Raw genomic sequence first — 27437 nt, forward strand, 5'->3', positions numbered from 1 at the left:
CAGTCATTGCCTGAGGAATGGAAAAAATGTATGCGGTTGCAGACTGCGACCATTTTGATTGAGCAGGTGTTGCACTTTTCATAGTTTTGGCATTTGGAAATGATGCACCGGAGTGGACACTTTATTCACACCGACCTGATAGATAGCGAAAAACGTATATGTATATGTAGTCAATCATTTTCAATCCCTGCTGGATGAAAGCCTCTTCAGCTCTCGAACTGTTGTCAATAGGCAACTATCTTGGGCACTTCTCTTCAACTTAGTCCTCAGTGATTCTTGATTTCGTTACATCATCTTGTATTAGAACATCGCTTCTTGTCTCTTGGTGTCCACTCGAAAATATGTTTGCCTATCGATCCTCATATTTACAGCCCATCATTACTTCAGTGCCTTGATTTTCATGAGAATATCCGTCCTTCTGACATCAGCATATGCGAGTGTCCCACGAATAACTTCAATCTCCGCCCTAATCGCTCCATTGTAAACCCAGTGCAGATAGTTGCATTGGAAACCTATAGAAAAATACTATTTCCAGTTTCAATATTGATCGCATTAGAGAAAGAAATCGGTTAGAGTTTGAACTTGGATAATAAAGTGATCGCAAAGGTTTCGAATTTAAAGCTGTCTTTGTTTTCGACTAATTCCAAATGATTAACTTCCCCTTTATCTATTCTGTGTATTCCAGGTGTAACATCTCACGGACTCAGCTGCGAGGTATGCAAGTTCAAAGCTCACAAACGATGTGCTCCGAAGGCTATAAACAATTGCAAATGGACTACCTTAGCTAGCATTGGAAAAGATATAATCGAAGACGATGAGGGGGTAAGTAGTATAATATCTTATTAATTGAAATGTTCTGTAACTATCGCATCAAAAATAAACTATTATTGCAGTTAATAACAGAGTAATAAAAACTAACTAATTCTATGGCCTATGGAGCCGAAGACTCAATGCTGTATTCACAAAGCTCTCCACTGAATTCTGTTCTTAGCCAACTGGATCCAGTTTCTACTTTGTATTCTTGTTCCACCATCTACGCATAGGTCTTCCTAATGATATTTTTCCGATTGAGTTTCCTGTTCAAATTTTGAATACGTTAATACTTTCTTGAATTCTAGCTACATGACTAGCCCACTGTACCGTCTAGACTAATTCTGTTTAACAATGTGAGTTAAACGATATAAATTAGGCAGTTCCTTATGAGATTTACGCCATTTTCCATTCTCATCTCGTTTGAGTCCGAATATTTGCCTCATAACTTTATTTTCAGGTACTTACAGTCTGTGTTCCTTCCTTAAAGTTAGCTACCATATTTCGCAACCATACAGCACTATAGGTATAATTATTATTTTATGTCTTTTTAGCTTCAAACTCTTTGACAGCATTTGCGAAGACAAAAGAAGATTTTGTTCTGAATAACAACACGAATTTTCTGTTCTCAGTCGATATTTGACTTCATTGTGGATATGGTTTTGCTCTGTTAATATTAATCCTAGATGTGAAAAAGTGTCGGAAGTATTACTTGAAATTTTAACGTATCTACAATTTGCATTATTTCGATCATGATTAATTTTCATATATTTAGTTTTTTCTGCATTTTCTTCTGAATCCATACTTCTGGCTGGTGTTTAATAAAACAATTGAATTTCTTTCTATTGTCCTCACATCATCTCCTATCAGATTGGCAACAGAATAATAAGTTTGTTTGTTATTATTTATTATTTTACTACTTCTTATGATATATCTTGAAACAGACACGTCCATGATATAAGTTACACCATATTTTCCTAAACACTTATTGCAGAATTAGTTCTTCAGTGAGTCTCAATTCTACATTAGCGGGAAATGGCAACAGAACACCACCAGTTCAATTGGACTAAATGCTAGTGTATTACGTAGAGTAAAATTGCCCTGGGGGTAAAGTAGCAGTTCTTTCTGTCAGGTTGGCGGAAAGCGTGGTGATCGGTACAGTAACATTGCAGGAGAGATCAGTGGATGGGAATACACAATTAGGAACAAAATAAAAATATGAAGACGAAAGATGCTAAAGGCAGAAAGATGTGAAGATCTAACATAATCTTAAAATTCCATATATATATATATATATATATATATATATATATATATATATATATATATATATATATATAACATTGCAAGAACATGGAAATACGACACAAATTACAAAATGTATCGCAAGTTGCGATGCATCTTTGCATCTTTCATTATTATCACAGAAGCTAAAATAAGGAGCAAGCTGAAAAATATTACTATTCTTTTGGGTAGCGGGGGCTCGGTGGCTCAGTGGTAGAGCGTTCACCTCCGGTGCTTGGGGTCCCTGGTTCGATCCCAGCTCGCGCCGTGTGGACTTTGTGGTGGACAAACATCGTGCTCGTAGGTTTTCTCGGGGTTCTCCCGTTTCCTCCCACTTTCTTCATTCCACCATTTCATTTGTATCTCATCATCACCGTCTCCTTTAGCCTAACCGGCATAAGCGTGGGACGTAAAACTTAAAGATTTCATTTCATTTCATTTTTCTTTTGGGTAGCATGAATGGGGCTTGGATATGGTTAGTGCGTTTTACCTTCCGTGTTTATTAAGCTTGTAATGAGCCGACCAACGCTTTGGATTTACCAAAATTCTTTATTTTTGTTTCTGCGTAACTATAGATAATAATAATAATAATAATAATAATAATAATAATAATAATAATAATAATAATAATAATAATAATAATAATAATAATAATAATAATAATAAATCAATGAAAGAAATCCAATAAATACGAAAGTAATTCACAATTCTATTCATAATGAATGTACCTGTGAAGTACTTTCGTATTTATTGGATTTCTTTTATGAATCTATAATTATGAATCTTTTATGAAAATACGATACGAATTTTACAAATTGCTATACAAATTGAAATTTAAATCGCAATTTCCTATATGAAATGTAAATTATATAAAAAACGCTGTGATATATATCTCAAACAGCTGTTCTCAGTAATTACATTATTTGAATATCTAAAATGTATTTATTCTAATTATAACAGCATTAGTCTGTTCTATGAGATACTTAATAAAATAAACTTTATTCGTCATTTATACCTTGCTTAAAGTTATGAGGTACCATTTGCTTATATTTCGTATCCTTGTTTGTAAAGGATAAAAGTTATAGGTTTGTCAGGGGGAAATTAAATAAGTATTGTTAAGATCCAATTCCTGTGCGAATGAGTTTGTTTATTATTTTCTAATCTTTTCCAATATTATTTAGAATTCTAATCGCTAAACCTAGAAGAGACTCAATGATAGAAAGCATCAAATCTGTTCATACTATACAGGGTGATGCAAAAGTCTGAATACGCTCCTATAAAAGTTAAACGGTGTGAGGAATCATAATGCCGTTTGGTATGGGGTGTCTGTAGGTGGGAGCGCAACTTATAGGAGGTAAGGCGACAGCGGCGACCATCTTAAAATCCACCATCTTCGATTTGAGTTACGTTTTTCAAATGGGAAGGGGTTCATGTCGCATATCATTTTACACTGCCTTTCTCTGAGGAATACACTTGTACAATCCGTTTTGCAATATCTTTGTGTGGGAGTTATAAACTGTTCAATTTTAAAATTGCAAAGCGGTGATCAATTTTCTTTATCGTTTCAGGTGACCCCCTTCCCATTTAAAAAACGTAACCCAAATCCAAGATGGCGGATTTCAAGATGGCTGTCGCTGTCGCCTTAGCTCCTATAAGTTACACCCTCAATATAGACACTCCATACCAAATTATATTATAATTCCTCACCCCGTTCGACTTTTATAGTGGTGTATCCAGACTTTTTCCTCACCCTATAGTCAAAACTAGTCAAGAAGAATAGTTTCCTCCAACAACCTGTATAATCAGGAATCTATGTACAGGCGGTACGCAAGTAAAAATATAAAAGCGATCCAATCACTGTACTCAATAAAATCTTTAACACCAATATACTCTTCATTGTAAAATATAGATCATTATTTTAATTGCAGAACATCACGATGCCTCACCAGTGGATGGAAGGAAACCTTCCTGTATCCGCTAAATGTGCTGTATGTGGGAAAACATGCGGATCTGTCTTAAGGTGAGTATCTGAGTAGTACTTAAGTTCCTAGCTAAAATTTCAAATCACATTATCCAAAGATATAACATTATCAAAAGTAGAATGAACATTGACTATTGCGAGATCTAATAGCTTCTCAAGTACTAGATACCACCAAAGACTATATATTATTCTACCGGTATTTTATGTATGTAAACGAGAACTTAATCCAATGTATCGAATGTGATATTTACTCGTACATATGTATAAATGTGCAAACGCACATGACTTTGGACTGGAAATATATCTGAATACTTCATACAGTATTAGCTGAAATATCTGTTCTTCGCACGGGAGGAATAGATTTGTAGAAACTATTTGAACCGTTTTTTCCTCTCCCTTAGGATTCACAATGAAAATGTGGTGATAAGAATCCGTAATGGTACACAAATTTAAACTTCCACCCCTCGCTCTGTTAGCGATGGGGGATGAATTTGTATTTAAACGCATCGGAAATGTCAATATCCATCTCAGCGACCGTCAAAATTACGGATTAGGCACTAATATCGGTCATTTTGTATTATCTTTAAATGCTAACCCATATGTCGATGCGAATCTAAACGGCATGACATAGGTAATGTCACGATTATCTCAGCGCTACAACAAAAATTATGGATTGAACAATATTGGTCGATTTTCGATTATTTTTACATGTCCCTCTTTCCATCCCCGCCCCTCACTCCAATGCCGAGAATGTGATAAAAAAAACTTAAGCTAGGCCATGGTGTGCTCATGCAACAAAAAATCATTAAATTCGATCCAGTGGTCTTGGAGGAATTGGTCGTGAAATATTTTTACATTTCATTTTTGTTTATGTTTGAAATGCCCCCCTTCTTTCCCCCTTAAAATGGAAATTTCACAAACTCTGGAACTTGTTTCTCTTTATATATATATATATTTTTTTTTTTTTTTAAACGAGGAATTGATATACCGAGTTTCATCTTCCTAAAATAATGGGCTCGTAAGATACTCAATTTTTCGCATAAATTATGACCCGCTCTTCCTTCAGGATATATATTTTAATCAAAGTAATATGATAGAAACCCAGTTCGGATTTTTTTTTTAAAATTTGATCCTGTTTCTCTATCGGCTCAAACGCAACATTGTGCCTATCTAGGGTCTTTTATGGCCCCACGCTAAAATAATATATTCCTTGCAGGATACTTGTCTAATTTTGGAGGACAGGTATCATATTTGTGAAGCCTATTTTCTACTTTGTGAGAAAATGCCAATTCCCTTCGTAATCACTAGAATTTAAGAACTATTTCCCATGCTTATTTCGTCCGGTAAATTTATTTCAATATCGATGTGGTCACACCATTACCATCACTTGCATCACTTCCCAGCGATACTATCATCGTCACCAGGTTAACTGTCTTCTAGATCAGGCAAAAGCTCTTTTTTAAAAGCTCTTTATGACTGTAGAGGTAGTTAAATCTTTTATTCGGAAGAAATGACTACATAAACACCATGACGTAGATAAAACTAGCGTTGCCCTCGAGACAAAAGATGAAAAATAAGGTTTTCTCGTCTTGTCTTGTAAATTTTATATAAATCTTGTCTCGTCTCGATTCTAGCAGAAATTCTTTCGTCTCGTCTCAATTCTCACAAAGCTTTTTCTCATCTCATCCTGTTTTGTAAATTTATGTTCAAAATATGTGCCCTGATATTTTCTTAATTTCGTTTACAACTGGTAGTGATCACAATCCTTCTGCGTCACGGGCTCTTTCGTAGCTAAGCGGTTAGCGTACGCGTCTTTGGCGTGGAAGACCCAGGTTTGATTCTCGGCGGGAGCTCATGTGGTTCGGATTCAACGTTAACCAGTAGGTCCACGTCTGATATAGCCTCGTTGCTGAAATTTACGCTTAACTTAAAATCAACTCAACTCTTCCTGCGTCACGAGAGGTCCTCGAAGAGAGTGATATAACAACATTTAAAATATATTTATTATAGTAGTATATTATGTAATGACTTGCATATCTTTAAACCAGCAGCATCACTTCACATTTTACCTGAGATGGCAAGATTTTCCACTTATACAAAAATTTAATTTTTTTTTATGAGTGTACTAGTACAATTGATTAAAACATGTGTAAATCAAATTCAGGATGAAGCAATTGCCCTCCTCTGCCTCTCCTAAATGACGACCCTGGTTTTAACGTTAATATCTCCTCTTCATTGTTTACGTACATTCACTTCATTAATTAACATTGTTGAATCATGTGACACTGAAAAACAGTGCCTGAGATCTAAGACTTAGAAGAACTAGTGCGAGACTTGTGAGATTGCTTGCGAGACTTGTGAAATTTCTCGTCTCGTCTCGTCTCGAATTCAAAAAGGTCCTTTTCGTTTCATTCTTGATTTCTCGTCACGTGGGAAACACTAAATATTTTGACACAACAAATACGTATTTACAATATCTGAATAACGCAAGCTTACATTGCTTTATAAACATGTATGTACATAATTAAATTCTGGCGCTAGAGTCAAAAAGAAAATTATTTTTTTATACTGTTGAATGGGGATTCGAGTTCCCATTCTGAAATTAGATCAATAAACTCGTAACTTGGTATTTCAACATATATGGAACGGCAATCTACTTCACTGAAGCAAACCCAATTATGATTTTACAAACTAATACGCATTGTGTTCATATTAGAACAAAGCTATATTTAAATTACTTTTTGTCGGGTAATGTGTGTTTTTGACGTTAATTTAAGCAAACAATGAACACACCCATTGTCAGTTGAATTTCAATAGAAAAATAAACTTTTATATTTTTAACCGAAGTAACGCTTTCTGGTGTTGATTATGTTTACCTTTCACTGAAAGCGCTATTCGTGTTTTTAGGTCGTGACGTATTTAGCTTCAAATTTATTAAATAAATTGATTTTTGTTCAAATTGGTATTGTCAATTTCATGGTCTAAAAAAATAAAAGCTTTGTTCCACGTTGTGAAACTACAGTGGACTTTCAAGCTATGCGAACTCAATACTGAAATAAACCATAGTAGATCTATAACTTTCAGTTGTAATAAGGAGATAAGGTCAGAATTGGAACTTATCCTTGGGACTCTGGAGCCATATCAAAAAGCCACTTCTTGCTCCGTCGCACCAATTTTTCTATATGAAGGCTAATATTCAAACCGCAGATGATAGTTCAATTTCTACAACTTTCGGTTGCACTAGATCAGTGTTTCTCAACCTGGGGGTCGCGAAGATAAGCGGAAGAGATAAATGTAATTAGAATCTAATACCAGAAAAATATTTTTAAATATTATTTTTGAATTTTGTTCTTTGGTATATTTTTACTTTTATACATACTGTTAAGAACAACGTCTAGTAAACATTTTCAACATGTACAGAGTTGTTTAAAAATCAATTTGAATGAAAGAGGTACAATATGAAACTAATGAGAACTGCATATTGAAATACCAGAAAAATACAAATGCAACTGTGATCTAAAATACAAATGAAACAGTATGACGGATCGGATTCGATTTTTGTAATGTGACCGAACTAACCACATTTGGTTTTAATATATTCGCTTTTAGAGAAGTTACTGTATCCACTATATTCAAGAAATGGATTCTGCTATTATAAAAGTAGATGGATATCATGAGATCTCCGCAATAGGCAGTTTAAAAATCCCACACAAACTTATTACAAACCAGAAATTATAAGGGGGTCGCTGCCAAGAAGATGTAATAAAATGGGGATTGAGATAGGAATTAGGTTCAGAACCACGCACTAGATGAATAAGGGCAGAGAGCGAACATGTTCTTGCGGTACTGAATCTATAGCAACTGCTTCTCATTATCCATTGCCGTTTTTACTATATGGGAATCAACGTTAAAGCCGGAAATGGTTGATCAACAAGATCCGTTGCATGGGCCGTTAGCGGGGGTCGGGAAGACGCGTCTCCCCAGATTTTAGTCAAGTGTATTTAAAGAAACTATACTACTCTGCATACATATATAACTTCTGAAGGAAAGAGGATTTTGATTTTGATTCATCTGACCCCTCCAGATGCCAGTGGCTATTGGGACAGTTAATTTTTTTTTTCAAAAAAGAAAAGAAGAAAAAAAAGCTTCTCGCCATTTGTTACCGTTTTTGCTATATGGAAATAAATGTTAGCCCTCAAGTAGTACTACATTTCTACTATTTTCTGTTTAAATAGAGAGAATAAAGTGGAAATGGAAATATTCTTGCGACGCTTAATCATTTGCAGAAATCTACAGAATACGGCTGTTTCGGTGTAGGACGTTTTGCTGTAGGGCGTTTCGTTGTATGGGTATCTCGGTGTAAGGACGTTTAGGTGTAAGGCTGGTTCGGTATAACAGTTCCAACATTTACACCGAAACGTCCACTCTTCAAAATGAAAATTATTCGTTAGGGAGAAATAGTTAGAAAGAACGCGTCCTATACAAGTAATTGGCCAACGAATGATTAGAATTTCAGCGGGATGACGCGTTTATGAGCCTAGCAGTTCCCTCGGTTCTGCATGTGAAGTAGTATCCTGTAAGAATAGTTTATGCCAGTAGTTCCGAATCTGTGTATCGCGACACACTGATTGATTGAGTTGATTTGTAGTTTAGCGTCCCTTTCAGCAGCGGGGGAGGCTATATGAGACGGGACCTACTGATTAACGTGGAATCCGAACCACATGAGCTCCCGCCGGGAATCGAACTCGGGTCTTCCACGCCAAAGGCGTGTATGCTAACCGCTTAGCCATAAAGGAGCTCTCGCGACACACTGGTATACATAGTCGCATAGGGCGTGTCGCGAAATTTTAGAATTAAAAATCACGAAGCATTTAATAATTACTTAAAATCAGCTTTGAGACAGACTGTATCAGTCAACGCCTCCAGCTTCAGCAATAACACAAAATACTTAATCTTATACTTCAACTTAATCTTATACTTAATCTTATCTTACAACTTAGTCTTATACTGCTACAATTTATATCATTATTAATAAAAACATCAAGAAAGTGTGCCGCGAAGTTGTGGGTGTTGAGTAAAGTGTGCCGTCAATCAAAAAAAGGTTGGAAACTGATGGTGTATGCACCACTTTAGTAGTAGAACGTGAACAAAACAGAAATCATGCGAGCAAGTATCACTATGGCCTCATCGACGTAAAATGGAGCAATATGAACAATCGAAAGTAATGTCTACTACAACACTTCTTTTCCCGTTTTGGCATAGGTGACGCCCTGGTTCAAGACCGATGCCTCAAAGTTTGAACCGGTATATGTTTGCAGCGGCTTTTCAGTAATTGCTCGTTCAAAAGTGCATGCCACAAACACCTAAAACCGAAATCACGAATAGGGTAATGAGATGCCCATTAGCACAATGGACAGAAGCCAATTTCTCACTTATACCTATTAGTAGGAGGAAGTCCTCTAGTGACATCTCTAATGTCGGTGCCGGAACGTGAAGGTAAGCCCCCGTGCCGAAACACCTTCAGGTAACAAATTTCATGGTATGACCACAACCCAGAAGAGTCTAACCCATTTCTGGAAACCTCTGGAAACCAGGGAGCTATAATCACTGCTGTGCCCATCTCGAGCTGCGTTCGATTTGCGTACTGAGTTACCAAGTACACTACCGGACCCAATGGCACGTATTAGTCGGACATTTGGGAGATGGAACAAGCCTCTCCTTCCCCGGTAGAGCAATATCAGCAGACGATACCGTTGGAAAGAGGTCACATGGTCGACCTATTTGTATATAGGAAGACGGTTTCTTGTACCAGGAGATTAGTGTATGCATGGATAGCCATCAAGATAATGGTGCTGCGTGGAAGCAATAGATGAAAGAGACCTGGTCACAACGAGATTGGACAATGGACCACTTAATGTGAACAGTAGATTCAACTTATTTAGAGGACACTTAGTCCACATTAAAAATCACTTTTTTGCTCTTTATTAGTGCTTTTGCTCCATGAGGATTAATGTTGAAGTTGCAGTAGATTTGCAACCACTTCTAGTGTTAGTAGGGTTATAAGAGCAGAGATGTCTATTCCTAAGGTACTTAATCCATATCAATAACCCGTTTCTTCCTATCCTTTACCGTTTCTAGTTTATTTCGATTAACATTAAAACCGGAAATGGTAGAATTGTATCACTTCCGGTTTAAACAGAGAGATAAGGCCGGGAGGGAACTTATTCTTGGGACTTATATTAAATTCATATCAGAAAACCTTTTCTTTCTCGCTCTCTATCACCGTTTCTGCTTTGATACCTGTCAACAGACAGATGGGCATAGTCGTTCTATAGAACTTCCTATTATTATGTATATGTAGCTTTGTGTGGAAGTTAAAGGAAAAACATGCAATAATGAAACTACTTAATAAATAACTCATAACAAGATCCATCTGAAAGTCGGTATTTTTGTAAGTCGTATAAAACCCACATAAATGAACATTACTTCTTACCCAATACAAGTACGAGCATGAAGGTTATCTGAATGGAAGATGAGTCGGGCATGCAACTGTAAACCTTTCGTCTTATATTTTTAAAATCAGAACTTCACTTTGATTTCTTAAAGAGGTTACAGGTGCAATTCTACGGAAAGTGACTTTTCAGATAGTTGAAGGTCGGTCATCGAGAAATAAGAGGAAGCAAAAAATCCTTGTTCCTTTTCTTTTAATTAAAAAAAGGGAAAAAAGTTAAAACAGGGAGAAAAAGATAATGAAATGGAAGAAATCGATGAAAAAAAAGATTCTTACAAGTGCTTTTGAAGATGCTCTCGAGAAGAAAGAGAAAAAGAAAATGAAAGAGTGTATTGGTTCTTGATTCTAAGATCGAACGTTGGCTGCTTTCCAGAAAAGGATGTCACACAAATGAAGGCATCTTGTCGACTTCCTTATTCCCAAATCAGAGGGGAAATTGAGTTTTCTCAAAACTAGCAATACGATGAGGAAATACAGTTACTCGCTCATCTAGACGACTGCTATTTCTAGTGCTGAATCCTTCCTTTACAGAAGATGTATATTCATATGAGTATATTCTGAATGTCAAGGTCTTAGTCTTCATTTCGCACACAAACCATTTTTTGTCTGTTCAGCTTTTCAGTGCGCCAGAAGAGCTTTGTTTCTAAATATTTATGTAACATGATAGTGATGACGCTAAATGGAGGGCAAGGGGTTTCGAGTCCACAGTGGCATTGCCGCTCCTGACTGACCATGATATGTTGTATTGTAAGATACATCAAGTTATAGAAAATCATTATTTTCAATATACACCAAAACTGCCTCTACAAAAATGTATCTTTCCCTCCACTTACTCCCTCCAAGAAATTAAGAGTATGGCCGTTACTGTTTGCAAATCCTAAACTTTCATTTCCATCCTTCCTTTGATTTTTCTTGTTAAAAAATCACAAGGAGATCAATTAATCTTATCCGGTCTTAACCAGCTTGAATGGCGGGCTTGTGGTGGGTCACTTGGATCACGACTTTTGTCCGAATCACTTGGATCACGACTTTTGTCCCCATCACATTAATCATGACTTTTGTCCGGATCGATTGGATGACGGCTATTGTTGGGTCACTAGAATCACGGTTTTTGTCCGGATCACTGGGATCAAGACCTTTGTCCGGATCACTTTGGTCACGACTTTTGTCCGGATCACTTGGGTCATGATTTTTTCCGGATCACTTGAGTCACGACTTTTGTCTGGGTCCCTTAGGTCACGACTTTTGTCCGGATCACTTGAATCACGACTTTTGTCCGTACCACTTGGATCATGGCTTTTGTCCGGATCACTTGGATCACGACTTTTGTCCGGTCACTTGGTTCTTGACTTTTGTCCGGATCACTTGGGTCACAACGTTTGTCCGGGTCAACCGGTCTGGGTCTCGCATCTCAGCTGCAGTGGCCAGAATAAAGCCGATGTGCCGGAAGCAGACGAAATGTCTGCTGTACAGCATTTCTGCAGAATTTTAAACTGGACTAAGGATATCCACTACTCGTGCTGGAATATCCGCGAGTTTCATCCTCGGTTCACCATTTCTTAATCCAGGTGCCATGTCTTGACTATTTTAAAAATAATTTCATGTCTATTGGTTTTACCGTACTGAAAAATAATGCAGGGATTTTGAACAAATACTAAAGGAAAAAGACGCAATGTAACACTATGGCCTCAGCGGCATCTCTTATATTCTACACGACAAATTGTATAGATTCGCTTGACAATTCCACACAAGAAAAACACGTTCCTTTTCTTTTCTGTAATTCTAATCCGTTTATACTCTGATAGATCTTGATTTAAAGAAAAATGTGAATTGTGTGATAGTGTAGTTATCTTTCATTGCAATGCTTTGAAAGAGACAGACGCACGCAACAAAAGAGAGAGAAAATTATAGATTTAGTGAGAAGAGAGAAACTGAGAGAGAAGAGAATCATGTTTATTGTAATTACATTAGTAGCCTTGTACATACTTTCAATCATTGTGTAAGGCAGTTTTCGTCGTCTCCGGGTCACTTCAGATCACAGATCTGAATCTGACTGCTTCCGGGTCACAGTCGTGACCAGAGGCGACGTTAGGTGCGCGCGGGTCCTAGTGCCAATAATGATCCCTCTGGGCCAGAGTACTTTGCGACATGAAATACTTCCGAAATGAATTTAAAAAATGACAAATTTAGTTACGCAGGAATACACCCATGCCAGGACCTTAAAAATGTATGTAAACAAGTGCCTCATGGGCCCCTTCATAGGACCCCAGGGGCCAACTTCAAGATTTTAAATTAAAAAAACTATGTTTATCGCAGATTCTGATTCTGCGATCAATACTAAGTAACTTTTACTTGAAGCACTTTTTCATTATTCTAATTGATGGCGCTGTAATCGCAATAAAATGAATATCATCTTACGTACGTCCCCTAATTTTTGCGACCTGAAATACTTCTTAAATAATAAAAAATGTGACAAATCTAGTTACGTAAGAATGTACACATGTCAGGGGCCTATAAAATTCTGTAAACAACAAGTGCCTCCAGGGTTCCCATCATAGGGCCCCAGGGGCCCACTTGAAAGTTTTGAAATGGGAATTCCCTATTTTTGTTGCAGATTCGAATTTTGTGATTGAAAATACGCAAATTTTATTTGAAGTACTTTTCGTTATCCGCCTAGATGGCGCTGTAATCACAAAAAGAAATATCATCGTGCGCTACCTGGAATAGATAATAAACTAAATGTCTCGAGAAAAACACATGCAATTAAAAAACACTAAATACGTGGCCAATATTTTAAAAAGGCTTAGCATAAAACAAAATTGCTTTCATTTACATTTCAATGCGACCATGGTAGACTATTACGATATGGGAAGAAAAGTTTTTGTGTTTTACAACAAGAAACGTCTTCCCTAGAATTGTAAAGGTAAAGTAGACCAATATGTTTATTAAATATCACGTGACATGGACAGATTAAATAAAATCATTTCGCACTAGTATGTAAAAGCACAAATGTCAAAGTAGATTTCACAGGAAAACAAATTTACAAAACCTGGATAAAGCGCAAAGAAACTTTATTGGTGTACAGGGCTATTGTAAATGATCTTCCCCATTTTAAAGGTTAATAACTCACGTTTGTTTAGTCACAATGACATACAGCTTATGTTAAATGAGAGAAAACTCAAAATTATTTTTTTATAAACACATGCGTGTTATGTTTCTTGTCAAAGTTGCTCAAGATGAATTCAACATATATCAGTTTGATAGTCTAATTCTTGGCACACTCTTTTTTACATCCGAGAGTCAGGAGATCCATCTGCTTTTTAGATGCTTTCTCAAAGTTCAGTTTTTAGATAAACCCAGAAAAAGTAGTCTAGTGGCGATAAATCAGGGGAACAGAGAACGGTCCACCCAATCTTACATTCTGCCAATCCGTTATTCAGGAAATTCCGTGTTAAGAAATCGACGCATATCTACACTGTTGTGCAGTCCTGTACATCTTGCTGAAACCGTTTGTGAGCAAAATTGTCTTCTGCAGTGTCTCTCATTGCTGAAACTACTTGATTTCGAAGCACCTCCTCACACAGTTCAGGAAGTCAAATTGTTATTAATAAAAAAAGGGACCAATTATTATTTATTTAGCACTGCCGCCCAAATATTCAACTTTTCAGGATGTAGAGTGTGTAAATGTGAAAGGCTGTTTCTACCATTTGTCGTAGTCTGTATGGAGGAAGGTTCAAGCATTAGATTCACGAACTTTATACAAGGAAGATAAATCAGTGCGTACATGTAGTGGAATGATTTGTGCTTAGCATTTCTAGCAGTGAGCCAAGTTGAAAGTGGCCTGAGATATACGTAATGTAGAACATATTGCAGAGCGTACTGAAGAATGGGGAACGAATAACGTAATCACAAAAAGCCAGAAGTGTAACAAGGAGCAGAATTCAAAAAGCACTTCAGATGAAGGGAAACATAGGTTAGCATTCATATATTATATTTATAAAACAATGGGGAAGGGGGAGGCACTGTGGGTCAGTGGTAGAGCGCTCGCTTCTGATGCTAGGGGTCTTTGGTTCGAACCCAAGCCAAGTGAATTTGGTGTGAACAACATCGTGTCGACATGTCCGTGGGTTTCTCCGTGGTTCTTCCGTGTCTATCCACATTGTTCACTTTCATTAAACATCATCTGTCTCCTTTAGCCTAAAAAGTATGACCGTGGGAAGTAAAACTGAACGATTTCTTTCCATTTTTTCATAACATATCTAATAGAATAAGTTGCTTACTAAATAAATGTCAAAGATCAGTTTACAGCCACGTTAAAAGATCAGACAAATGCTATGCTCTGTGACTCTGTGAATGTCTCAAATATTTATTCAACCACACGTCAATGTGATTTAAGGTAGATCACTAGGTGTTCTCGGTGCTATGCTAAACCTGCTTGAATAGTGCGTAATGATGGAATTCTGTTTGGATACTTACTGGAGAAATTAGTTTTCGACTCTTACTGCAATTCAGAGCTAAGTTCCGCTTCTCAAACTGCAACGCTAGAGTGCAGCAGGGGCGGATCCAGTACGGACTTCTGGGGGGGCGGTGGGTTGTAATACTGCTACTTAGAGCTAATTTTAAGAGCTCCAAACTCTGGAATGGGTTTTATATATATATATATATATATATATATATATATATATATATATATATATATATATAATAAGAAAGTTTCCTCTTCTGCCCCGATCGCCCCCACTGGATCCGCCCCTGGAATGCAGAATTTTGTTATTGTGACTACCACAGTAAACGTACAAATTGGCAACAACACATTATGGCGTTCTGCGCAAGTTTCTTCTCAAAATCTATTTCCTCACATGTAAATTAATATTTAAATAAACTGTGAAACATAACACGAAAAACGGTCAAACAATACATCTATTTCGTAATAAGATCGTTACTTTAAAATACTTTACACATAAAAACAAACATTTCATAAAACTGAGCACTTGTAGTAAGAACTAACAGCAAGTGCCATCTTATGTGCTCCTTGTAAAACGAATCAAATATTTTCTTTTATTTGTTACCTTTTACGATATCAGAAGGCACAACCAAATGAATCAGTGTCTTGTAGCTGAAACATAATTTTATCTTATACTTCAATATCTATAATATGTAACGTTTCATTGCGCAGTAATTAAGGGAATGAGTTAAAATATGTATTGACTTCCGAGTGGTGATCCACCTTAAAGAGGTACAATTAAGATCACGTAAGAAACGTAAAATGTATACGGTATACGGTTAAACCAATCAGAAAAATCAGAATTGGCAACACATGTACTAGAAGAAAATCAAAATTTTGCTTGACAACACGTCAGTTGTTAGTAAAATCACGGTTGGATATACGAGGAGGTATCAGAAAGTTGGTGCAATCACCTAAAAGAAATCCACTCTGGAGAACTCTGACTCTCTACGTAGTCACCGTGTCTAGCTACATTTCTGCCAGCGGTTTTTCAGTTTCCGTAAGCCTGTTTTGTAAAAGTCTGCAGTTTGGCTCAGAATCCACAGTTCAACCTTAGAAACTACTAGGCTGTCATCTTTACTGTCAAAATGGCGTTCTCTGAGTGGACGCTTTATTTCTGGGAAGAGAAACAAGTCACTTGGTGCTAAGTTCGGTAAGTATGGGGCTATATTTCATATCTAATTCCTCTGCTTTCGTCATGGATGCATGGGTGGAATGAGCTGGTGCATTGTTTGCCAAAAGCATCAGTCCTTTTGTGACCATTTCACGACGTTTCTTCTTCAGTTCCTTTCGTACCTTAGTCAGGAGATGGGAATAATAGATACTAGGAATAGTTTGGCCCTGTGGTAGGTAATCTCTCATGATGACCCTTTCACAGTCCCAGAAAACGGAAAGCATCGTCTTGTCGGCAGACTTCTGCACTTGTGTCTTTTATGGGTGACGAGGAGGAGTGTTTCATTGTTTGGTCATTTTTTTTTCTGGGTCATCAAGATAAACCCAACTTTCATCCATTGTCACTAGCCTACTGAAAAATTCCCCTTCAACCTCCTCATAGCGATGCAGCATTTCTCCTGAAGCGTCCTCACGATTTCTCTTCTGTAAGGGTATGAGCAGTTGTGGTACGCACCGTGGTGACACTTTCTCAAGATGCAGCTAATTGTGAATTATATTCCAGACAAAATCATAACTCATACCTATCACACACGTAACACCAATGGTTATGTGTGTTATGTATTTGTGGATCTGCTTTCCTGAAGATGGAGGACTTAATGACGCTTCATACCTCAAGTTTGTCAATGATCGCACCTTTACTGGTTTATTGAAAAAAAAAAAAAGAAAGAAAAAAGAAAGAAAGAGTTGATCTAACGAGTCCAGAAAATGAAATTAAATCTTTAAGTTTTATGTCCCACGATTATGACGGCTAGGCCAAAGAGACGGTGATGATAAGAAATGAATGAAATGGTGGAATGAAGAAAGTGGGAGGAAACTGGAGAATCCCGAGAAAACCCAGGAGCACGGTGTTTGTCCACCACAAAGTCCACACGGCACGAGCTGTGTTTGCCTGGTTAACATATAAGGACCTAACTATAAAATGCATGTCCAAGTTGGTTGGTAGTTCGTCACCTTCTAGATGATTGCACAAACATTTTGATATCTTCTCGTGAAAGGTTGTTAAAGGGACGCAATAAAAGTAGGGGGACAAAACATGAATAGAGAAGTTTTAACTTAGCTGAAATTTGGAACATTTTATTACAATAATATCAAGAAAAAAGTAACGGAAAAGAAATAATAACGATAGTATAATAATCAGAAAGCAGTTAAAATTATAAGTAAATAAATAATAAACTTCAACTGAAAGTTTTAAGAATATTTGATAGTTAACATTGAAGAAAATTAACTTTTTTTTGTTTATTTGTCTTTTTTAAAGCTTTTCATAGGTCTTAACGTCTTTTTTTGCATTTCATCTTTCGACAATAAATTTACTGGCCATTAATTAGAATCACCACCACCTCTTAAACATGTTTTCTTTAGTAAAGAAAATTCAAAAGATAAGACCTCCTTCAACGACTGGCCTGATAAGACCAGATCTGCACACACACATATACGTCAGATAAGGAGGCGTAACAATGTCCTCCAGCAAGAGGATGTGAGGGTGGGGAAGTTCTCTTATTTTAGTTTGTACTGCACTTCAGTTTCTGGAAAGATAGACCGTTAACCTACCAGAAACTTGAATTTCTTGAGCATTATATTAATTAAATATTTAATTGTAATTAAAATGGGTCTTATTTTTACGTCCTTTTTTCCAGTTTTTAGGTCACTTTTTAGATATTTTTAGGTCTTTTTATAGGTCCTTTTTAAACAATTTTTAGGTCTTCAACTTCCAAGCCCTAGTAATAATCCTAATAACAGTTCTCTGTTGCTTCCAAAATGTCATTCTTAAACATAATTCAAATGATAACTAAATCTTCCTTTCATCAATTGCTGTTGCAAATCATTATAGAGCGTATTTGTATTAAAAGTGTCGTCTTATTGTTACAACACACCGTTATCATAAGTTTTCGGCTTATTGGTGGCAGGTCACTTTGCACGCGAAGATTGAAAAATTTTGCACGTCTTCAAATCCCCTCTCCCTCATTTACTAACTTTCGTCGTAAATAATAATAATAAAAATTAGTTCCATGAAGAAAAATAATCCTTAATTTGTTTCTTTTATTTATAAATTATGTACTCTCTACTCTATGCTGGACCTTCTGTATTGATGAATCGAATCAAATTTAGCGCGAAGATGAAACGAAAGAGAGAGAAGAAAAAGAAATGAAGAAGAGAATATTGAATACATTTTTGATTAATGTAAAGGAGTCCTTGTTGTAAGCGACAAATGATACACACTTTGTTCGTTTATTTATTCACATATTTTATCAAAAAGAGACTTTCAGTATGAAGGAAGAGTTTTAGAAAAATAATAAAAATAGGAGCATTATGCATCAATCCTTAAACTCCATTGAAACTAACAAGTTCTATATAAAGTGGAATATCAAGGTATATTTAACTCCGAAATATTTTAACCCTTTAGTGCGCAACTTTGCATATATGCAAAGTCTACTTTGAAATTGTATTGCACTATCTAGTTTCTAGTTCGGACATAGAAAAGCAGCTTTGCGTATCACCTAAGATGCCCTCTCACTAATGAAGTTCTGAATTTCTCCCTAGATGTCATAGTAAGCCAGCGTTGGACTTGTTTCACCTGTTGCACGCGGAGTTACGCCATATTGCCATTTTTGAGCTTTCTTTGCGCGTTTAGATGGAGAGTTTTGAACGGTTGAGTTTTCCTGTTATAGACAGAAGTGTAATGAGTACAAAAGTGCAAATACGCTGACATTCATTTCGTTTTATTGGTCCTACCTGGTTTTAGTCGACTTTGCAGATGTCGACGCGCAACTTTGCATAGACTTTATGCAAATACCATAAAATATCTCATAGACCCCATATTATTTACATTAATGTTTTCTTTTTAAAAATCCCGTGTTTCCTACACCGAAACCACTCCAAATTTTTAAAAAATCAGTCGGATCGGAAAAATGGTGCGTTAGAGAGTTAAAATAAGATTAGAATTTTTTTTCGTAAAGGAAAGAAATTCTTAACTTTTAAAAAGCCATTCCTGAGTAAATAAAAATAAAACTTTAAATGAATTTATCAATCAGCAAACTTAATCAGTTTATTAGTTATGAACTCTTCTACATATATATAACCTAAGTTTGTTGTACAGGGTGGTCCGAAAGAGTAAAAACATATTACAAAGTTGTAATGCTGCAAAATATAACCAAAGTAACAATATAGGTGGGGAACAGGTACGAGGGGAAAGTGTTTGAGGGTACATGACAATGATGTCCGCCATCTTCATGTCTACCATCTTGAATTTTACATAATTATCTTAAATAGAAACCATAGCATGTGACATATCATTTTAATAGCATTTTTTTGTAAAAATAGAATTTCATTGTTATTTTTGCTCTAGTACTAACCATTACAGTTATGACTGTTTTCTTGTTGTATCCCAACAAAAGAGGTTAATCATACAGCAAAGACGCGTTGTCTTCCCCTTTCCGGTTGATCGTCAGATGCATTCTGAGTTTCCAGTCCTGCAAAACCTTGTGCAAAGTATCGGCTGTAATGTTGGGGCATGCGTCTACAATTCGCTCTTTGAGATGCTGAATATCCTTAATTTTTACAGCAAACCCAACAAACTTCACCTGGCTCCACAGCTTATAGTCCAGTAATGTCAGCTTACGAAAACGAGAAACCATCACACAGCACCTCTCCAACCAACCTACGCGTTAGAAAACTGCTGATCGAGGTATTCGCGGATACAGGTGCCGTAGTGTGATCGTGCTGCGAAACTTTATTGAATGACCCATCCTCCTACAGCAGTGATGGCAATATGTCTTCTAACATTTGCCGATAACCTATTGTCGTTAGCGTTCCTTCGAAGAAAAATGGATCCACAACGTGATTCCGCCACACCACCACCTTGCCGGGAAGACTTGCGGATGAATTAAACCAATGCAGATTACTATCCGACCAGAAGCACGTTCTGTTTGTTAACCTCATCTGACACGTAATAGTTTGCCTCATCAGCAAACAATAGGTCAGAGGGATTATGGGGTTTCGTCGTAGCTGCTATGTGGCCTATTAAGCAAATTTCAGAAGTTACAGAATACTGTTTTTAGTTTCACATGTTAGTAAAATGACCAATAATAAAATTAAAGTTTTCTTTCAAATAACCATATGAAAATATATTATAATTCTTGCGTATTTGTTCTCCTTCCTTCTTAGATTACAAGACTGGAGGTGTTTATGGTGCCGTGGAACTGTTCATACTGCTTGTCAACCGCTTCACTCACGACGGTGCCTGTTAGGTCCATGCAGGGTCAGCGTTGTTCCTCCAACAGCATTACACGTCATCGGTAAGTAGTTGAGAATTATTATATGAGTATTTGAGTTTTATATACAGTATATGAACAGCATCTAGCTGCGCATCTCAGGAAAAAGAGGGAAAATTTGTAAAGAAATGTGTGTGAACCCGAACAGAGATATGGGTGCCGCATTTCATAGCTATTTTCGTCAGCGCAAGCCAAAATATGCATTTTATTTTCCATACTGGTAGCAATTATAATTACTTGTTGTGCAGGGTGGATTCTTCGGGTTTGAAAGGTTTGTATTATAAATGTATAACTCATACAATAACGAATGATACATGAAATTATATACAGAAACTGTCCAAATTTTGGAGATACAGTTACAAATATTTGATATGGCATCATTTCGTCACACGAGACATCTATGCGATAGTTCAGTTCGCCCCACACTAGCTCAAGTATATACCTACTACTGGTCAGTAAAGCAGCTGTAGTGATATCCTGGGATTCAGTCAAAATTATTGATAGTGGAGGCATATACACTATCTTTCACAAGTCCACAAAGGAAAAAGATCACAAACTGTTATATCGGGAGATCTAGGGCATGAGAAAAGTGCTAATTCATCTTCAGCACATCCCCAATCCTACGACGTGGGAGTTCGTTCAGGTAGCACATGTGCGGCGTATTTTCATGTATCATTCGGTAGATTTTCATGTCGTTATTGTATACGTTACACTTTTTTTAAAAATACAGCCATTTCAAACCCATCGAATCTTTTATAATCACCATGTATTATTTGTGTTGTGTTTCGATCCGCAAGTTGTGCGAATACCGTTACAGAATGAGGCCCATAGACTATTTGGTTTTAATATTAATCTCCCACTTGCTTTGGAGTAGTAATCATGATAGTCTTATCGAATCTTTACGTCACACAAATGCATAGCGTGCTTGATTCACGAAGCACTGAGCCGCCCTGCAAACCTACACACCATAAGTTACTGAATTTGAATATAAGAAAAATCATGAAGATAATCCATATATAGGCCAAGAAGAATGTGTTAAGTGTTCAAGAAAGAAAACACAACCAACAATCCTCGACACCAAATAATTTTGGGTCATTAGCCATGGAAAAATAGAGAACCCATATGGAAATCACACTTAACAGTATTCCACCTCCGGAGCCGGTATATACATATAAACAAACAGCACCTAATCAGGAATAGATGACGCATCCATAGCAACAATATAAGACAGAAGAATCGCAACAATAACTACACTGCCAAAGCCGTTCTCGTGGAATTTGAAGGAGAGGAGAATTGATCATAACACCACACAAAATATTAAACAAACGAAGTAAGAAAGACTCGAACACTTAACACTATCTTCCCTGTCTTGCTTTGTGGCTCGTTTTTAAATCTGCAACCCGAATAAACAAGCTTTATTTTCCAATATATATATATATATATACATATATCGATCTGAAACTAATATAAAATTTGAATAATCATGTATAATAGTATTTGTATATACGATGCGTGAAACTAGAAATGTTTAAAAAAAGAAAAAGAATAGGGAAATAGAATGTATCCTAATTCGAAACTTTAGCACTTTGTTATATAATAACAGGAATGAATTTTTGTAGAGAGGATTTAATTTCTCATTAGTCTTCCACAGACGGTTACGCTGTTTCTTAAGTAGTAAACATTTTTGTTATGCATTTTAATCACTGCATGGATCTACGTGAAGTTTTAAGCATTAATGTTGCTAAACATAAACCATGAAGTAATACAAACAATGGTAAACAGTATAATAGTGTGTAAGCATATAAAAGGATAGAAAACGTGTGAAAATTTACAAAGGAATCACTTAAAATACAAGAAAAAATGAAATGAAATCTTTCAGTTTAACGTCCCATGATTTTGCCCGTTAGGCTAAGGGAGATGATGATTAAGGCAAGTGAATGATGATGGAAGAATTGGTGGAATGAGAATGTGGAAGCAAACGGGAGTACCCCGAACACGACGTTGTCCACCACTAACTTGATCAGGAATCGAACCAGGAACCTCACGGATCAGAGGTAAACGCTCTACCACTTTTCTTTTTTTTTAATTAACCCCAACCAGGATATTGTTCGCCATGGACATCAAACGTATTTTCAATGTACTTCAAACATGACAGGAACACGAACACAGAAATATCGAGGATGCTGTTCAGACGGATTCGAACACTCAATCGGCTTCAACTCACAATCGTCAGCCTAACGCCTTAGATCACTCGGCTACACCTACCGACTTAGCACTAAGCCACCATACCTCCTTAAAATATGAGAAATAGTACCTGGGAAATTATCCCTGTTTCTGGGAAACATGGAAGAAATAATCAAATCCCTAAATGCATAAAGATGCTTATGGACATAACGGGATATTTTTTTAAAAAAATCCACTTCTCTGATACAACATAGGACTAGCACTGATTCGTCATGGAATAGAGACAATAAATCATAAATAGTTTCCAGAGGAATACTTGATAATTCCTGATGTAGTATAATACTCAGTTAGGTCCAGAACTCCCTACAGGCGTTTAATAACATTGAGGTCTGAGGATGGGATATGCCAGGGGAGCTGTTTTATTTCATTCCATTGTTCACCAATCAACGACTCAACACTTCCAGCAGTTTGAATTGGCGCATTGTCATCGTGGAAAATCGCGTTATAAACCGGGAATCATATCCACATCACTTACATGGTTGCATTCTGTGAAAATAATCACAAGATTCACTATACACCAGGAAGTTCCGTCCCACAGTATTATATATAATTGCTGCCATGTTTCACGATAGAGAAGAGACAATTCGAATCATAAGCTTCTTTGGACGTTCATCATGCATGAATACGGCATGTTGTCGGAAATAAGGTGAAAGAGAACACATCGAAGCATACTGTTCTAAAAGAATGGACCAACTCATTCATGCCTAAACAAGTGAAAGAAACCTAGTATCATGTTTCTGTGGTTAGAGATTTAGAAAACTAAATCGAGAAAACTCAACTTAGCTTGAACAAAGCTGCGAAATAATGAAAACTTATTTCCAAAGTGAATGTTGTGTTGCTAAAACAGTGCAAAATTTCAAAAGAAAGTTCGTCGAAATAATGTAACAACCGTGCCTGCTGTACGCAACTTTGTGTACAAACTTTAACCATATTGAAAGGTGTATTTCTTTGCTACTATTTGTTTAAAAAAAAAAAGAAACCAGTCGACGGCCCACCCTTTATGTGTTTACCGGTGATCAAAGGTTTAGAAAATTGGAACCTCTACCGCGGATGTTCATATTACGCAACTCTCATTGGGCGGTCGCAACAATCTTTCCAGACGCTGATTAAGTTCTGCGGTCACTGTTGCCGCCGCTTTCGCTCTACTGTCCTTGATTATATCCCTCTTCAGTGCTCTGCGATCCCTGTCATTGAGGCTTCCCTTCCGTCTACTATTATTCATCCCCGATTTGTTTTGCCATAAGTTCTGTAGGCCGTTATAATCTTGGAAAATTGTTCTCATGTCACACCTAAGACTCTAGGCACCTCAGATACACTTTCGCCAATAACTGCCCACTCACTTCTCTCTTCGAAGCTCAGAAAGATTTCACATTTTGAATTTATACTCTCTACCTCATCAACACATGCCTCTGTCCTACCCCGCCTGACGTACTAGATATTATGACCTAAAACACTTTTAACAATGGCCAGACTCTATATACATATTCTTATTGTTACCATCTGACATCTTACATGTATTTTCATTATTTTTATGACTATCTGTAGATGATTCAATATATATTGTTAAATAACACTACGGTACTTGCATTTTTAAAAGATCGAAAACTAAAAGTACATCTACAATAATCCTTCTAAAATATTGTAGCGATCCCAAATCCGTCTCATTTTTTTCTTTTCTTGCATTTCTTGCTGTCTTTTTTATTTTTTGCAAACGTATTCAACCGAATTCAATTTATGATTGATAAAGATACCCTTTTTCTAACGAGGAGATATCTGTATTTCTAACAAGCCAATGTCTATAACATGTAAACATGTATCCATATATTATTATTATTAGTGGTAGAATATTGTTAAGAAGTCTGTTATCTTTATATTTTTTTCTTCTTGCTTTTCAAACCAGATAAAGAAGTTCTTTACTCAATATATAGATATTACGTATTTTTTAACAATGTGTTCTTTTATGTAAAGGGTGCCCAATATTACAAATATGTAAAACCTTATTGTATTAATTAACTATAATAGTGCTATGTATAATTATTGTATTATCAATGTAATAGTACTATCCAGATCCTTGAGTAACTCACACACATTTACAAGGACACTTTGCCCTTCAACCACAGACATGCATGTGCTTAACAGAACTCTTCTCTACTCAGCTCCGTTCAGGTTATCCGACTGTACTTATCTTTTCTGACGTGTACTAATCAATGTATGTTCTTGCTTATTTCATATGACGTCTTCCAATCAACGTATTTCGGTTGCACCCAAAGGAGATTTTCTCAACACTACTTTGACTTCTGTGCCTTGCGCATACCAATCAACCTTCTTTTCAGAATGGTAACAACTATTTCGTTCCTCCGCAGAGAACTTTCTGGTTACCACGCGTGCCCAATCTTTAACCTTATGCAACTAGTACAACTTCTGTGCCCGTTATATTTTTCCGCACGTTGCCTGCGTTAGTTTCGAGCGCAAAGCTTTTTGAGCGTTTTATAAACTGATGTTTTGCACTCCATCGGCACTCTGTGCCCAAGGATTCACTCTTGGATATCGTGCCCTAGGTAGGAGTTTGCAATCGCCTTGGTACGACTGACCCCATTTGACATTCTCCTTTCTCTTGGGTCTCTGAAGGTCGTACTATCTAAACGCAGTGTCTTAGGTATGGCCTAACCCAGAGCTCCGAGCCCGACTGCTGGTAAATCCTTGCAGTCACTCTGCCTGACTTCCTAGCGAAGCCATCCTATCTCATCCTCTTGGCTAACTTGATTCTGAAAATTTGGCTTCAGCTCGGGTTCGCCCTATAAACTGCTGGCCTACTTAGGAAACTGATGGTCAAAGTCTGATTCCTTTCGAACTTGGAACTGCTTTTGAAAGCTTGACTTCAGACCGGATTCGCCACAGAAACTGCTGGCCTTCTTAGGAAGCTGACCGCCGAAGATGACTATTCCTTTATTTGCTGTGAGTTCGAATAGACTCTAGGTTGAAGAAATCCTGAAAAGAGTAGCTAGCTAGCTCGTAGCTCACCAGTAGACCAAATAGATATTCCTGTCTACCTAAAATCTGACCCAAGTACTAGGACTTGACTCGAGCTCTCCCAGTCTAGTGAAAATATTTGTCATTGTTTATGCACGCTTGATTGGAGATCGCTCATCACATCACGTAAGTTGTAATTTCACTATTGCTATAGACAATTTTCACACACCATACCCAGCTTGTGGACTTTTTATGTGTGGGACTATAAATGCAGCCACTCTGCAAAAAAAAAAAAAAAAAAAAAAAAAAAACTCTTCGATTGTTGTTTAGTTCAGATATCCACTAAGCTTGGTGACTATCAAGTCGTAATCAGGAAATGAACACCTGTTTTTAGAACTTTAGTCTTGGCCGCGGCCAGCGCTACTAAGTAAACCAAGATCTTCCAGATGGGTTTGTAGCTGAGTTCCTGTTCCAGATTGTAACTTTGCCACTCGAGTTATAATTTATGGTTTGCAGAAACTTTGCTGATCAATTTTGGTTCGTTACTAAACTCTTTTGTGTGGGTGCCGATCTACACAAACGCGTACCGCCAGCCCACCACAATATTCTTAAATCTTTTGAAAACAAGATCCTCTTCGGCCTTCGGCGTTTGATTTGGTTTCTGATTATGACATCCCTTGAAAAAATGAAATATAGAATTGAGAGTCTAACATTCCATGGATTAGATATTATCTATCCAAGTACACTGTCTTCTCTAAATAAAAGGTAAAGATACCATATATACACAAAACGAATCTATCTTAAACATTTGTCTGAATATGTACCTAAAGGCATCTTTCATTCCCTCATTAAGTTTGACCACGCCATTTATTACATTTCTAATAAGAACTTTTCTCAAATATTAATTTTAACCTTCTTAATTAACACGTTCTATTTCTTTGGAATCAGGTTTTGTTAATTCTTTCAAATTGGTTTTATGTTTCATATAACTAGTTTTATACTTCTCCTATCCATACTTCGAAAGCTTGCACTTGTTTTTAATTAGTCTTTCGTAATGCTCACGTTCTGCTTCGTATAGCACAATACTCCACCTAACATTTGCTGTGTCTTTTTCAAAACTTTTAGTTCAAGCATCCACAAAATACTTTTTTCATAGGTTTAAATAGTCTACTTATTTCAACATTCCTATTCTTACTTTTATTTCGCGTTCATATTTCAAATATTCATTAATAGTACTACTTAGGTAACAGAAATGTTTGCTGTAATTCCAATTTCTATGGTTGGCATGTTTTTCTTTGGTTTAATAACCACTGTTTTCGTCCTGCGGCATTTATTTTGATTCTATATTGGTGGTGAGTGTCTGTCTTGGGTATTGTTTTTCACACACACTGCAATTCTTAGCTAAAGATTGACGTTGTCGGAAACCGGCTTGCAACCAATAGCATCTCCCCTTTCCCCACATTTATTCCTAGAATTTAGGTCCATAGACCTAGCAGGCTAGGCTAGAAACCGAATACGAGTAGAGTATTCTGGGTTCCCTGGGAGCATAGACACTTGTATTATCTTGATAGAAGTTAAATTTCCACAAAGTGTCCACACAAATTCGGAGAACTGGGTTACGACGTAATGAATGTATAACTCATTAGAAATACACTCCTGAACGAAAATCAGAGGCGAGTGGAGTGTGTCGCT

At 36.8% G+C, this 27437-nt stretch overlaps 1 protein-coding gene across 1 annotated transcript in view; it reads left to right on the forward strand.

The window, feature by feature from the left end:
- The window catches only part of LOC145693445 (diacylglycerol kinase eta), a 462730-nt gene that overhangs the window by 339674 nt on the left and 95619 nt on the right, over window positions 1-27437 (forward strand). Inside the window, exons 4-6 of the mRNA XM_081769445.1 lie at window positions 686-822; window positions 4023-4114; window positions 20425-20555. Of these exons, the coding sequence (XP_081625571.1) occupies window positions 686-822; window positions 4023-4114; window positions 20425-20555 (360 nt within the window). The remainder of the gene's footprint in view (window positions 1-685; window positions 823-4022; window positions 4115-20424; window positions 20556-27437) is intronic.

Source organism: Thermobia domestica, chromosome 8 (genome assembly GCF_964235325.1).
Source record: "Thermobia domestica chromosome 8, izTheDome1.hap1.1, whole genome shotgun sequence".
Taxonomy (NCBI): domain Eukaryota; kingdom Metazoa; phylum Arthropoda; class Insecta; order Zygentoma; family Lepismatidae; genus Thermobia; species Thermobia domestica.